Genomic DNA, 15,619 nt, shown 5'->3' with positions numbered 1-15,619 from the left:
TGGTTATAAGGAGAAGGAGTGGTCATTAAAGTGAGTGGTCTCACTTTAAATTGTGACCACAGACCCCAAATGGGCCCTCAGATGCCACCTGGCCATCCTACTGTATTTCTCTAATAAATTCACTCACTCCATCTACCTGTTACACTTTCTCCTCTCTCTTCAAACCTCTGACACCCTTTCCCCTTTCCTTGTCCTCAGCTAGAAACCTTGCCCCCTACCTCACTGAGAAACATGAACACCTGGAAGAGAACGTCTCCCTATTCCTGTGCCCAAGTCTGCCTGCTCCCCAGCCGTTGTCCTCCCCAGGTCTGCCACCCCTCCTGCAGCAGCTGCTCCCTCTGGGCACCGGACACCTCCCCACCCCTCCTGAGGGCTTCACTTCTGCTGTTTTGTCTCTCCTGCACCATCATTTTCTTCCCAGCTAGCACATAAATATGCTGTGACATCTCCCCACTTTAAAGACTTTAGTAAATAAAAGCCAGGTCTTAAGTCTCCAGTTACTCTCCCCCTCCAATTACTGCTCCATTCCTCCATCTTCCTGTGTAGCAAATTTCCTCTAAAGGATTTCTGTCTGCATTGTCTGCACTGTCTCCTCCACTCCTGCACTCCAGGGAGGCTGCTTCTGCAGGATGGCCAGTGACCTCCGTGCTACCAGATCCAGGGCTAATTCTCAGTTCTCTGCTGTGCGGGCCTGACATTGTATTCAGCACAGCGTATTGCCTCTTCTTCATGAAAGACTTCTTTCACTTGTCTTTCCGGGATGCTGGAAAGAAGAGTGGGAGGAGAAAAGGAAGGAAGGGAGGTGGGGGAAAGGGAGAAGGGAAAGGAGGGTAGAAACAGGCGTGTATGTCACTTATATGTAAAAGTACTTACTGAAGAGTCTGGGATCTCAGAGGAAGTGCGCAGGCTGTCACTCAGTTCTCCCAGCCCCTACACCTTGTCTCAGGATGATGCCACGGGCAGTCAGAGCTGCCTGGAGAGGACGGTGTGCACACGGAGGTGGCTGTGCCTCAAGCAGGGCAGCTCAGAACCAGACATACTCTAGTTGTATTTACTAATATTTTTAATTGCTAAAAGTTTGGATTTATAGAACAGTACTTTCTGCCTACAAATAAAACATTCCTAGTTAGGGCAAAGATTAACAGGGAAAGATCTTGTTTTTATGGTGATGTCAATATTTTAATTTCTTATTATTTTTATCATCTTTTAAAATTTTCTGCCACCTTTGGACTTCCTCAGGTCATGTTGTTGTTCACACTGCTCCAACTTATATTCAGATATTATTTGAAAGAGTGCTCTTAATTACTTTAACTTCCTACCTTTAATTCTTACTCTAAGTCCAAAATATGGGCCATCCTCCCCCCTCATTTGCCCAAACCTTACTCTTACTTCAGGCCTAAGTTGTTTTTCCCTCCCTTGGCTTCTGTTGTGGCTTCTAGACTCTGTTTTTGTCTTTTTTTCCTTCCCTGAACTACTGTTTATGGTAATACACATAATATTTTCATTCTGATTTTCTCAAGCTGTTCTCATATTGTAACATTTCCCTCTGAGTCAGTGATCCAACCTGGTTTCTTTAAAAAAACAGACCTCTTCCCTTGTGAATATTTTTAAGCCATTGGTGGCAACATTGTCCTCACATGTAAGATTTGAAGAAGCCCTCATCTCTCACTTGAGTTTTGTATCACCCAGGTTACCTGGCACTGGCACTTTTTCCAAATAGGTAATAGTGGTGCTTTGGACTGTCTACTTAAAAACAAAGTGAATTACTTATTTATAAATTCAGTAGAAGGACCTTGTACTCCAGAAATATCAAACACACAACCACAAGCATCAGATATATTTCCAGGCACAGAGATGATGCAAAGTAAATGTTTACTGGTTGAATGAATCAATGAATGACTGCAAAATACCAAGTTGTTTAAAAATACAAAATTTTAAGTAAATTCTATTGTCTATGTGATAGTTCATGTTTTTAATCTTGCATTCTATGCTTTATTCCCAATAAGACTTTAAAAATTTATCCACTAGTCAGTTTTGTCAGAATTATTCTAAAACCTGTGCATCTATACTTACTTTGTCATGTGTTATAGGTCATCCTCAGTAGCATATCTTATACTTTAAGGCTGTGTTTGCGCTCACTTCACAAACGTACTGTCTAATTTGACTTAACCTAGCTAGTAGAAAATTCTTCTTATAGATCTGATTACTGCTCTCTTGACAGATTACAAACCTTTTCTCTCTCAAAATCTCCAGATCATCCTGAGTTCTCCCCTTCTCTCACACTAATTGGTTAGCAAGTCCCATCAGTTCTCTCTGCTTAATGGCTACCTATCACATCCTATCCATCTTCTCCTAGCCCACTGCTCTAATTAAGAACTTATTACCTCTCACCCAGGCTAGTACAGTTTGCTAATCTTCCAGCCTCTAGGCTCTTGCTGTTCCAGGCCATTATAGGACTATCATATTAATTCTAAAAATTAAAACCTGTCCCTCTGATTAAAATTTAGGATGACTTTCCAGGGTAAAGTCTTAAAATATAGCATTAAAAACAATACACCCCAGGATTACTCTTCCATCTTTTTTATCCCTCTTCCTCTACCTCAGTGTCCAGCACTCTCCATGCTCTTCTCAGCCCTGTCTTTGCACATGCCATCTGCTCTTGGGATGCCTTTGTCTGCCTAACAAGATCCCCCTCCCTGCCCTTCAGGCTGCTCAAAGGTCTTATTCTATGTGAAACCTCACCTGCCTCCCCCAGGTAGAGTTAGCAGTTCTGTGCATTGTAATTCCATAGCATTTCATTCCTCCTCACATCACACTGTGGTTTTTTTAAAATATTTTCTCACTATTCTTCAATAAACATGAACTAACTTTTCATAATATAATACATTGCCGCTTTCAACAGATTACTTAAGTGCAGAAATTTGCCTTCTGTCAAATTTCATGGTTAACCAAAAGACAAGTTAATGTAATCTAACCTATCAGTGATAATTATAACTTCAGCTAATAATGAATCCATTTTAGTCATATTGTAAGGTGATAATTATTCAAGAAACTGGCCTCCCAGGGTTGACTTCAGATAATATCAGCAATATCATACATCACGTACATTAGCAAAATCATACAAAAAATTGGGGGCCAGAAATTTCAACCTTTACTTCCTGTCTAATCTAATATAGTTTCTAGATTCTGTGGCTTTATTATAGGGTTGTCATCCTAGTTCTTATCAAAATATTTGACGTTATAGATATTACTGTTGATGTTTGTAGTTTTAAAGCTCTTTCATGCTTTTATTTTATTTGGTTTCCATGGCATTCTGAAGGTCAATATCATAATCCTACGTCAAGAAATTAAGTGATCCTAGTCTCAGCATTTGAGTGATGTGCTTGAATTCGTATAAAAGACAAGACCAATATTCGAATCCTCTTTCTGAAACCATATTCGTATGGTGCTCCTCTTTTTAGTGATGCCAAAAAGCAGAGAGAACAGAATTTTGAAACTCAAAATTATGGGTCAAGAAAGGCAAATGGGAGGTTGGGGGGAGCAATCAAGATGGCAGAATAGTATGGTGTGAAGCTCCCCTCCTCCCACGAATACATCAAAAATACATCTACACGTGGAATGATTCTCACAGAACATCTGCTGAACACTAGCATAAGGCCTCAGACCTCTGAAAGGACAAGAAAATCTCCACATAACAGGGTAGGACAGAAGAAAAAAGAAAAAGAAAAAAGAAAGTGAGAAAGCAGTCAGGGATGGGATGTGCTCCCCTGGCAGGGAGCTATGAAAGAGGAAAGATTCTTGCACCCTGGGAAGTCCCCTCACAGGAAGATCAGCTGGGGGGAGCATCTGAGCCTCGGAGGAGAATGCAGCAAACTGGTTTGCAGCAGCTAGAATGGAGAGAGACCTGAACAGACAGTCAGTGCCACCTCTTTGCACTTCCTGGCCTGAAACACGAGTCTGCCAGTGCTGGGTATGGAGGCTCAGGCTTCAGAGATCAGACCGGGGGAGCAGACTGGAATGGGCTATGCAGAAACAGCCTGAAGGGGCTGGAGTCTGGTGCAGCTGCACTCAAGGGTGTATAAAGAGGAAACCTGGGCTGACTTACAGGCCAGGCACCATCGTGTGGGTGGTGCGCAAGGGGAGGGCTGAGACCTGCCATCACAGCCTTTTTTCCTGCATGAGCTCTCAGGTGGCAAGACATAGCTGGCATGAGCTCCAAGCACAGTTGTGAGCCACCACTGCCCTCTGTGCTTTAGGTGTGGTCTCGAGCCACCAGCTCCACCCTCCTGGACTCCAGGAGCAGTCACAAGCTGCCTCTGCTCCCATTGCGTGCTCCAGGGGTGCACATGAGCTGTCACCACTACAGAGAACCCTGCAACTGAGCACCAGCCACCACATCTGCACACCCACTTTAAGGGGATAATGACCAACACACACTGAGGAAAGAGGTGACAGGCATCCATACTAAAAACAGCCCTCGCAACAAAAATGTTAAATACACACAAAGCTACACAGGGATGCTCCCACATAGAAATAGCCCTCTGAGACCACAGTAGGTAACTGTTTCTCCTAAACTCACAGAATAAGAGAAGTACAAGTAAAATGAAGATGCAGAGGAACCACTCCCAGTTAAAAGACCAAGAGAATTTCCCTGAAAGTACAAATAATGAAACAGACCTCTTCAGTCTAATAGACACACCACTTTCAAAAAGGAGACAATGATAATACTGAAGGAATTAGGAAAGGCTCTCGACAGAAATGCAGAGTACTATAAAAAGGGACTAGACACTATAAAGTGGAACCAAGAAAAATTAGGGAACTCATTTGCTGAGACAAAAACTGAACTGAAGGCAATGAAGAGCAGAATAAATGGTGCAGAAGAATGAATAAGTGACCTGGAAGATAGAATAATGGAAATCACCCAGTCAGGACAGAAGACAGAAAGCCAAATGAAAGCAATGTAAGAGATCTATGGGATAATGTAAAGCATGCCAATCTACACATAATAGGGATTTCAGAAGGGGAAGAAAGAGGAAAGGGGATTGAAAATGCATGTAAAGAAATTATGGCTGAAAACTTCCCAAACCTAAAGAAGAAAATAGATACCCAGGTACAGGAAGCACAGAGGTAGGAAATCATCCATACACAAATATTATATCAAAACTAGCAGTCATGAGAAGAGAGTACAAATACAGGATATTGAAAATGCATTTAAAGTTAAAAGACCATTAACTTAAAGCAATCTTGTTTATACATAGACTGCTATATCAAAACCTCATGGTAACCGCAAACTGAAAATCTACAATAGATACACACAAAAGGAATCCAAACACAACACTAAAGTTAGTCATCAAGTCACAAGAGAACAAAAGAGGAAAGGAAGAAAAAAGACCTACAAAAATCCAAAGCAATTAACAAAATGGCAACAAGAACATACATATCAATAATTACCTTAAATGTAAACAGAGTAAATGCTCCAACCAAAAGACACAGACTGGCTGAATGTGTACAAAAACAAAACCCATATATGTGCTGTCTACAGGAGACCCACTTCAGATCTAGGGACACATGCAGACTGAAAATGAGGAGATGGAAAAAGGTATCCCATGAAATAGAAATCAAAAGAAAGCTGGAGTAACAATACTCATATCAGACAAAATAGACTTTAAAATAACTGTTACAAGAGACAAAGGAGGACATTACATAATGATCGAGGGAACAATCCAAGAAAAACATACAATTGTACATATATATGCACCCAACATAGAAGCACTGCAATATATAAGGCAGATAGTAACAGCCATAAAAGGAAAAATCAACAGTAACACAGTAATAGTGGGGGACTTTAACACTCAACTTTCATCAATGGACAGATCATCCAGACTGAAAATCAATAAGGAAACACAGGCCTTAAATGACACATTAGACCAGGTGGACTTAAATGATATTTATAGAGCATTCCATCCAAAAGTAGCAGAATACACATTCTTTTCAAGTGCACATGGAACATTCTGCAGGATTGATCATGTGCTGGGTCACAAGGTGAACCTGGGTAAATTTAAGAAATTGGAAATCATATCACGCATCCTTTCCAACCACAACACTATGAGATTAAAAATCAACTATAAGAAAAAAATCTGTAAAAAACAAAAACACATGGAAGTTAAACAATATACTGCTAAACAACCAATGGATCACTGAAGGACTCAAAGAGGAAATCAAAAAATACCTAGAGACAAATAACATCAAGAGCACAATGATCCAAAACCTGTGGGATGCAGCAAAAGCAGTTCTAAGAGGGAAGTTTATAGCAATAGAGTCTTACCTCAGGAAAAAAGAAAAACTTCAAATAAAAAACCTAATCTTATACCTAAAGGAACTAGAGAAAGAAGAACAAACAAAACTTAAAGTAGTACAAGGAAAGAATTCATAAAGATCAGAGCAAAAATAAATGAAATAGAGATGAAGAAAACAATACAAAAGATCAATGAAACTAAAAGCTGGTTCTTTGGCTAAAGATTTATCAATTTTGTTTATTTTTTAGACTCATCAAGAAAAAAGGGAGTGCGCACATCAATAAAACTGGAAATGAAAAAGAAGTTACTATGAACACCACAGAGAAACAAAGGATCATAAGAGACTACTACAAGCAACTATATGCCAATAAAATGGACAACCAGAAAAAAATGACAAATTCTTAGAAAGATATAATTTCCCAGTGTTGAACCAGGAAGAAATACAAAATATGAGCACGCCCATTATAAGTACTGAAATTGAAACAGTAATTTAAAAGCTTCCAGCAAACCAAAGTTTAAGACCAGATGGCTTCAGAGGTGAAGTCTATCAAACATTTAGAGAAGAGTTAACACCCATCCTTCTGAAACTCTTCCAAAAAATTGCCACTCTCATAAATATTTTGGTATCACCCCGATACCAAAATCAGAGAAAACTACCACAAAAAAAGAAAATTACAGATCAATATCACTGATGAACACAGATGCAAAAATCCTCAACAAAAAACTAGCAAACCAAATCCAGCAATATGTTAAAAGGATCATATACCATGATCAAGTGGGGTTTATCCCATGGATGCTAGGATTTTTCAGTGTCTGCAAACCAGTCAGTGTGATACACCACATCAACAAATTGAAGAATAAAAACCATATGATCATAAATACAGCTGATTCACTTTGGTGTACCTCAAAAACTGGCACAAGAGTGTAAAGCAACTATATTCCAATAAAGAGCTTTAAAAACAAACATATGATCATCTCAATAGATACATAAAACATTTGGACAAAACTCAACATCCATTTATAAAAACTCTCCAGAAAGTGGGAATAGAGGGAATATACCTCAACATAATAAAGGACATATATGACAAACCTACAGCTAACATCATTCTTAATGGTGAAAAGCCGAAAGCATTTCCTGTTAAGATCAGGAAAGAGACATGGATAACCCCTCTTGCCCCTTTTATTCACCATAGTCTTGGAAGTTCTAGCCATGGCAATCAGAGAAGAAAAAGAAATAAAAGGAAGCCAAATTGGAAGAGAAGTAAAACCATCTCTGTTTGCAGATTACATGATACTATGCATAGAAAATTACATGATGCTACCAGAAAACTACTAGAACCCATCAGTTAAATCAGTAGTATTGCAGGATACTAAATACATAGAAATCTCTTGCTTTCCTATACACTAACAACAAAAGATCAGAAAGAGAAAGAAACAATCCCATTTACCATTGCATCAAAAAGAATAAAATACCTAGGAATAAACCTACCTAAGGAGACAAAAGACCCATACTCTGAAAACTGTAAGATGCTGACAAAAGAAATTGAAGATGACACAAAAAGATGACACAAACAGATAAACCATGTTCTTGGATTGGAAGAATCAATATTGTCAAAATGACTATACTACCCAAGGCAATCTACATTTTCAATGCAATCCCTATCAGATTACCAATGGCATTTTTCACAGACCTAGAACAAAAAGTTTTAAATTTATATGGAGACACAGAAGACCCCGAATAGCAAAAGCAATCCTCAGAAAGAAAAACGGAGTTGGAGGAATCAGGCTCCCTGACTTCAGAGTATACTAGAAAACTACAGTCATCGAAATAGTTTGCTACTATAGATCAATATAACAGAGAGATAGATCAGTAGAACGGTTTAGAAAGCCCAGAAATAAACTCATGCACCTATGGTCAATTAATCTATGACAAAGGAGACAAGACTATACAATGGAGAAAAGACAGTCTCTTCAATAAATTGTTCTGGAAAAAGTGGACATTTACATATAAAAGAATGTTCTAATTTCATTCTTTAATAACACCCTTCTGAAAAATAAACTTAAAATGTATTAAAGACCAGACACTATAAAACTCTTAGTGGAAAACATAGGCAGAACACTCTTTGACATAAATCGCAGCAATATGTTTTTGGATCCGTCTCCTAGAGTAATGACATTAAAAACAAAAATAAAAAATGGGGCCGAATTAAACTCAAAAGCTTTTGTACAGAAAAGGAAAGCATAAACAAGATGAAAAGACAACCCACAGAACGATAGAAAATATTTGCAAATGATGTGACTAACAAGGGATTAATCTCCAAAATCTACAAATACCCATGCAGCTCAATATCAAAAAAACAATCCAATGAAAAAATGGGCAGAAGAGCTAAACAGATATTTCTCCAAAAAAGACATACAGATGGCCAAGAGGCACATGGAAAAATGCTCAACACCACAAATTATTAGAGAAATGCAAGTCAAAACTATAGTGAGATATCACCTCACACCAGTCAGAATGGCCATCATCAAAAAGTCTACAAACAGTAAATACTAGAGAGAATGTGGAGAAAAGCAAACCCTCCTGTGCTGTTGGTGAGAATGTAAATTGGTACAGCCACTATGGAAAACACTATGGAGGTTCCTTAAAAAACTAAAAGTAGAGCTACCATGTATATGCTGTAGCAATTCTACTCCTGGGCATATATCCAGAGAAAACTATGGTTCATAAGGATACATGCACCCCAGTGTTCATTGCAGTGCTGTTTACAATAGCCAAGATGTATGTAAGCAACCTAAATGTCCACTGGCAGATGAATGAGTAAAGGAGCTGTAGCACATATATACAATGGAATATTACTTAGCCATTAAAAAGAATGAAATAATGCCATTTGCAGCAACATGGATGTGAAGTAAGTCAGACAGAGAAAGACAAATATATGATATCATTTATATACAGACTCTTAAAAAATGATACAAATGAACTTATTTGCAAAACAGGAACAGACTCACAGACTTAGAAGACAAACTTATGGTTACCAATAGGGAAAGGTGGGGGGAGGGATAAATTGGGAGGTTGGGGTTGACATATACAGACTATTATATTTAAAATAGATAACCAACAAGGACCTACTGTATAACACAGGGAACTCTGCTCAATATTCTCTAATAACCTAAATGGAAAAAGAATTTGAGAAAGAATAGATACCTGTATATGTATAACTGAATCACTTTGCTGTACGCCTGACTACACTCCAGTATAAAATAAAAATTAAGAAAGTAATGTAAGAACAGCTTTATTGATGTGCAAAAAAAAAAAAAAAGAATTTCTCAGACAAGCAAAAACTAAAAGAATATAGCAATACTAAACCTATCCTTTAGGAAATATTGAAAGGTCATCTCTAAATAGAAAAGCAAGAATATATAGGAAAGAGAAGATCACAATTGGAAAGCAAATCACCTAAATAAGCCAGTACACAGATTAAAAAAACAAAATCAAAAAATTTCTGTAAAAGTGGTGATAAGGACAATGAACAGCAAAAGGATGAACCTGAAGATGTGAAAGAGGACGTCAGACTCATAAAGTGTGGGCAAGGAGAGTCAGAAAAAGAAGAAATGTTTTTTTCATTTCCTAGAATGTGTTTGAGCCTATATGACTACCAGAGTCATAAGGCAAGTAGATATATGATGGGGTTAAGTATGTTAAAACTTGAAAAACAGGGTAACTACAAGTCAAAAGCATACAGTTGATTCACAGAAACCAAAAAGAAGTATAATACAGAAGAAAACCATCAAACCACAGAAGGAAAAAGAAGGGACAAAGCAGAAATATAAAATCAACGGGAAAGCAAGGGTAAAGTGGCAATAAATACATATCTGTCAATAATTACCTTAAATGTTGATGGAGCAAATGCTCCAGTCAAAAGACACAGAATGGCAGATTGGATTTAAAAAGAAGAAAAAACAAAAAATAAGAGCCTACAATATGCTGCTTACAAGAGACCCACTTTAGGGCAAAGGACACACACAGATTGAAAGTGAAGGTATGGAAAAAGATATTTCATGCAAATAGAAATGAAAAGAAATTGGGGGTTGCATTGCTCATATCAGGCAAAACAGTTGTTAAAGACCATAAATAAGGAAGGACACTATAATGATAAAAGGATCAATACAAGAAGGGGATTTTACACCTGTCAACATATATGCATTTAATATAGGAGCACTCAAATACGTGAAACAAATATTAAAGGGAGAAATTGACAAGAATACAATAATAGGAGACTTTAACACCCCACTCACATCAATGGACAGATCTTCTAGACAGAAAATCAGTCAGGCAACAGAGATCCTAAATGATACAATGGAACAGTTAGACTTAATTGATATGTTCAGGACATTACATCCAAAAAAATAGAATATGTATTCTTTTCAAATGCACTTGAAACATTCTCTAGGATTGACCATCCACTAGGGCACAAAACAGGCCTCGACAAATTCAAGAGTATAGAAATTATCTCAAGAATCTTTTCTGACCACAGTGGCATGAAACTTGAAATCAACCACAGAAAAAGAAATGAGAAAAAAACAATTTCATGGAGACTAAACAACATGCTACTAAAGAAACCAATGGATAAATGATGAAATCAAAGAGGAAATTTAAAAATACCTGGAGGCAAATGACAATGAAAACAGAACCATATAAAACCTATGGGATGTGGCAAAAGCAGTTCTTAGAGGGAAGTTCATAGTGATACAGATCTTCATTAAAAAACAAGAAAAATCTCAAACAACCTAATCTACCATTTAAAAGAATTAGAAAGAGAAGAACAAAAAAAGCCTACAGTCAGCAAAAGAAAGGAAATAATAAAGATCAGAAGGGAAATAAAATAGAGATTATAAAAGTACAAAATATCAATAAAACCAAGAGCTAGTTCTTTGAAAGGGTAAAGCTTCTTCACAGCAAAGGAAACCATAAACAAAATGAGAAGACAACTCGCAGAATGGGAGCAAATATTTGCAAATGATGCGACTTATAAGGGCTTAATCTCCAAAATATACAAACATCTTATACAACTCAGTGACAAAAAAACAACCCAATAGAAAAATGGATAAAAGACCTAAGTAGGTGTTTCTCCAAAGAAGAAATACAAATGGCCAATAGGCACATGAAAAGATGCTCAACATCACTAATTATTAAAGAAATGCAAATCAGAACTGCAATGAAGTACCACCTCACACTGGTCAGAATGGCCATCATTAAAAACTCTACAAATAATAAATGCTAGAGAGGGTGTGGAGAAAAGGGAACCCTCCTACACTGTTGGTGGGAATGTAAGCTGGTACAGCCACTATGGAAAACAGCATGGAGATTCCTGAGAAAACTAAGAATAGAATTAGCATATGATCCACCAGTCCCACCTCTGGGCATATATCCAGACAAAACTTGAATCCAAGAAGATACATGCACCCCTATGTCCATAGCAGCACTGTTCACAATAGCCAAGACATGGAAACAACTTAAATCTCCATCGACAGAGGAATGGATTAAGGTGATGTGGTACATATGTATACAATGGAATATTACTCAGCTGTAAAAAGGAATGAAATAATGCCTTTTGCAGCAACATGGATATAACCAGAGACGATCATACTAAGTGAAATTAAGTCAGAAAGAGAAAGACAAATACCATTTGATAGCACTTGTATGTGGAATCTAAGATACGACACAAATGAACTTACCTACAAAACAGACTCATGAACACAGAACAGACTGGTGGTTGCCATGGGGGATGGGGCCAGGAGAGGGATGGAGTGGGAGCTTGGGGTTAGCAGATGTAAGCTATTATATATGGAATGGATAAGTAACAGTGTCCTACTGTATAGCACCAAGAACTATATCCAATATCCTGTGATTAGCCACAATGGAAAAGAATATTTTAAAAAGTGTATACATATGTATAACTGAATCGCTTTTCTGTACAGCAGAAATTCACACAACATTGTAAATCAACTGTACATCAATAAAAATGTTTAAAAAGGTAAATTATGATATTGTCAACCTGGATTATTTTGATGTCAGGTAAGAGTAGGTGCAAAGCCCACAGAGGTTCTTTTCTTAATGATATTGTGCTAAAACATACTATGTAACATAAAATTTGCCATGTTAGCCATTCTTAATTGTTTATTCAGTGGCATTAAGTACATTCACATTTTTGTGTAACCACCACCATGATCCATCTCAGGAACTCTTTCATTCCAAACTGAAAGTCAGTGCACTGACTTGCCATTCCCTGCTGGCCCTAGCAACTACCATCTACTTTCTGCCTCTTTGCAGTTGATTCCCCTAGATACTTTATATAAGTGAACTCATACATTACTATCTTTTTTTGTCTGGCTAATTTCACTTAATACAATGTCTTCAGGGGTTATCCATGTTGAAGCATGTCAGAATTTCCTTCCTTTTGAAGTTGAGTAACGTGCCATTATGTGTGTATACCATGCTTTGTTTATGCACGCATCTGCTGATGGACATTTGGGTTGTCTTCACCCTTTGGCTGCTGTGACTAATGTTGCTGTGATCACTGGTGTACAAATATTTGATTAGGTGCCTGCTTTCAGTTCCTGGGGGTGTATACCCAGAAGTGGAAGTGGATTGTGTGGTATCTTCTCTTTTCTTAGAAAATAGAATCAAGGATAAATTTCTTTTAAAAGTTTTTGTTTGTGTGTTATAATTCTAGGAATTCACCCTATCAAAGTGATCAGAATAGCTTATATAAATAAGGACTTTTATAAATTCCCTACTATGAGTGCAGTACTGGTTGAAACTTGTGAGCCCAAATACATAAAGAAACACGACTATAGAATTAAAATGTGAGCCATCAATATAGTAGAATATTGTGCAGTCACTAAAATGTTTTTGAGACCATTTAATGACAATTGGGAAACGTTTACTATATAATGTTGAATCAAAATCAGAACCCCAGGGTGACTGCAGCTTTGTATATGTGTAAGCAACATATTTCATTGTTTACATTTAAATATTTATACGTTGATTTTTCACTCATAAATATATGAAAGGAAATGTACCAAAATGTGGTAATCTCTAGTTGGTGGGCATATGAGTGTTTTTTTTTTCCTCCTTTATACTTTTCTGTACTTTTCCAAATTTTCTAAAGCGTCCATGCATTATTTTTACAATCTTAAAAAGTATGTATTAAAATGATTCTCAAAATTTAGTACCTTAGTGATGAGAAAGAACTGAATAGAGTTGGAAGAAGAAGCCATTCTAGGAACCTGCCAGGAAATTGTACCTGAGACTAAATAAGTAGTTCTTTTTTCTTAGAAGAAGATAAAACAGGATTAAAATACTGGGACTAATATGTTAAGGTTATCATAGGGTAAGCTAGTATGGAGTGTGTTAGGTACATATACACATAAAGGCAAGTCTGGAGTAAAATTCCTAATTGCCCACCCTAAACATCAAGACCTACTGTTCTCACCCGCTTCCTAGCTGCAGTAAGTAGGAAAGCAGGTCTCAGAGATAGACTTGTCCCATGCAATGAAATTGATCTTCCTGAATTTTACATTTAAGAGTTTAGATTATACAGAGGCTATTTATAGAAGGTTTTGGTCCCAGGAATAATGATTGAAAAGTCACAACAAATGTATATTTTTATGGATTTGCCTATATTGAACGTTGTCTCACTGTAACCAGACCAACCAAATCTTTATCAGTCGATAAATCATCCATTGTCCATATGGTCTCTTTAGGGATTTATAACCCCTAAGGCACTCCTTCACTTACATTTAAATCACACTTCATTTGCAGCAAACTATACTTTAATGAAGTAGGATTTTAACCATCAAAACAAAGGCTGTAAAATGTTGTTCATAACTGATATGTTCTTTGTTTCTAGATAATTATATGACATTGTCTCGTTTAATTGATCTCCTAAGAAGATGTGGAAAACTTGAGGATGTTCCAAGATTTTTCTTAATGGCTGAGAAACGTAACTCCAGAGCAAAACTGGAGCCAGGATTTCAGTACTGTAAAGGATTATATCTTTGGTAAATTTATTGGCACGTAAATTCTACATAATAGGTTTTCTTCCCTCATTGTGACTAAAGTACAGTACACTTTTCTTTGAATTAAAAAATTTCTACATTTTAAAATACAGTAGTTTTATTTACCACATAAAATAAGTTATAAATGGCTTAAAGTTTGTAGTCAGTGATTGAAATAATTAATTTTTTTTTTAACATCTAACAAGGTATACTGGAGAACCAAATGATGCCCTTCGACATTTTAATAAAGCTCGGAAAGACAGTGACTGGGGCCAGAATGCCCTTTATAATATGATAGAAATCTGTTTGAATCCAGATAATGAAACTGTTGGAGGTGAAGTATTTGAAAATCTGGATGGAGACCTGGGGTGAGTGGTATTTGACAAGTTACGCTTTGTTTTTTTGGAAACTCTTGTTAGGGATAATAAGTAAGGATATCTTATAAAAGAAAACTGAATTCCAGGATAGCACTAATGAAAGTTTAGTGAATAAATCGTAGCCAAAATAACTGTTGTCTGAAACAAGCATGAAATGCTCTTAGAAAGTTTTCTAAATCAGAATAGACATATTATTGGACACTCCCCTAATTACTCTTTAGAAAATAAGGTGAATGGTAGAGTGTGATTACTTTGGCAAAAATTGTCCACATGATAATAGTAACTTCTTATCAAATGGTAGCTATCTGCCAAAGCGTGTGCTGTGTGCTTACATGCTTTATATACATTGTCTTATTTATTCCCTATAACAATATTGTGAAATAGCTCAAAGTTCACCTGTCTGATGTGATTCAGTTAGAAAATGGTGGAGGCAGGATATAGACGGAGTCCTGCCTGGCCTCAGAGCTCCTGCTCTTGGCCTCTGTGGTGCACCGCTGGTACATGGTTACATTTCTGTCAGCCTCCATCTGCTGCTTGTCCTCTCAGCACTGGGCAAGGCAGGGTGGGGCGTGTATAGGGATGTAAGGGGAATAGAAGAGGTACTTTCTGCCTCCAGGAACATGTAAGACAGTATCTGAAACCATTCAACCTCCGACAAAACAGAAATGGGTTAAATTGATATTGAGTGTTTCAGGAATTCATAGAAATCATAGCATTGCAAAGCAGTCAGGGGAAGCTGCATAGAGGAGCGGGCGAAAGGAGAACCCGGTTGCTGAGAGGTTTCGGTGACAGTCTTGAAGGTTTGGATTATAGAGACCATTGAAAGATTTAGAGCAGGGCAGAAGTATTTTTATTTTTTGTTTTAGAAAGGTTAAGGTCACATTC

At 37.3% G+C, this 15,619-nt stretch overlaps 1 protein-coding gene across 2 annotated transcripts in view; it reads left to right on the top strand.

Moving 5' to 3' along the window:
- Positions 1-15,619, top strand: part of TTC21B (tetratricopeptide repeat domain 21B) — an 82,645-nt gene that overhangs the window by 52,070 nt on the left and 14,956 nt on the right. For both annotated transcript variants that reach the window (XM_057744561.1, XM_057744563.1), the window contains exons 23-24: positions 14,210-14,360; positions 14,564-14,725. In XM_057744561.1, the coding sequence (XP_057600544.1) occupies positions 14,210-14,360; positions 14,564-14,725 (313 nt within the window). The remainder of the gene's footprint in view (positions 1-14,209; positions 14,361-14,563; positions 14,726-15,619) is intronic.

This window comes from Hippopotamus amphibius, chromosome 8, assembly GCF_030028045.1.
Source record: "Hippopotamus amphibius kiboko isolate mHipAmp2 chromosome 8, mHipAmp2.hap2, whole genome shotgun sequence".
Classification (NCBI taxonomy): Eukaryota; Metazoa; Chordata; class Mammalia; order Artiodactyla; family Hippopotamidae; genus Hippopotamus; species Hippopotamus amphibius.
The sequence above is the reverse complement of the archived record's forward strand: the minus strand, read 5'-3'. Positions and strand labels throughout refer to the sequence as shown.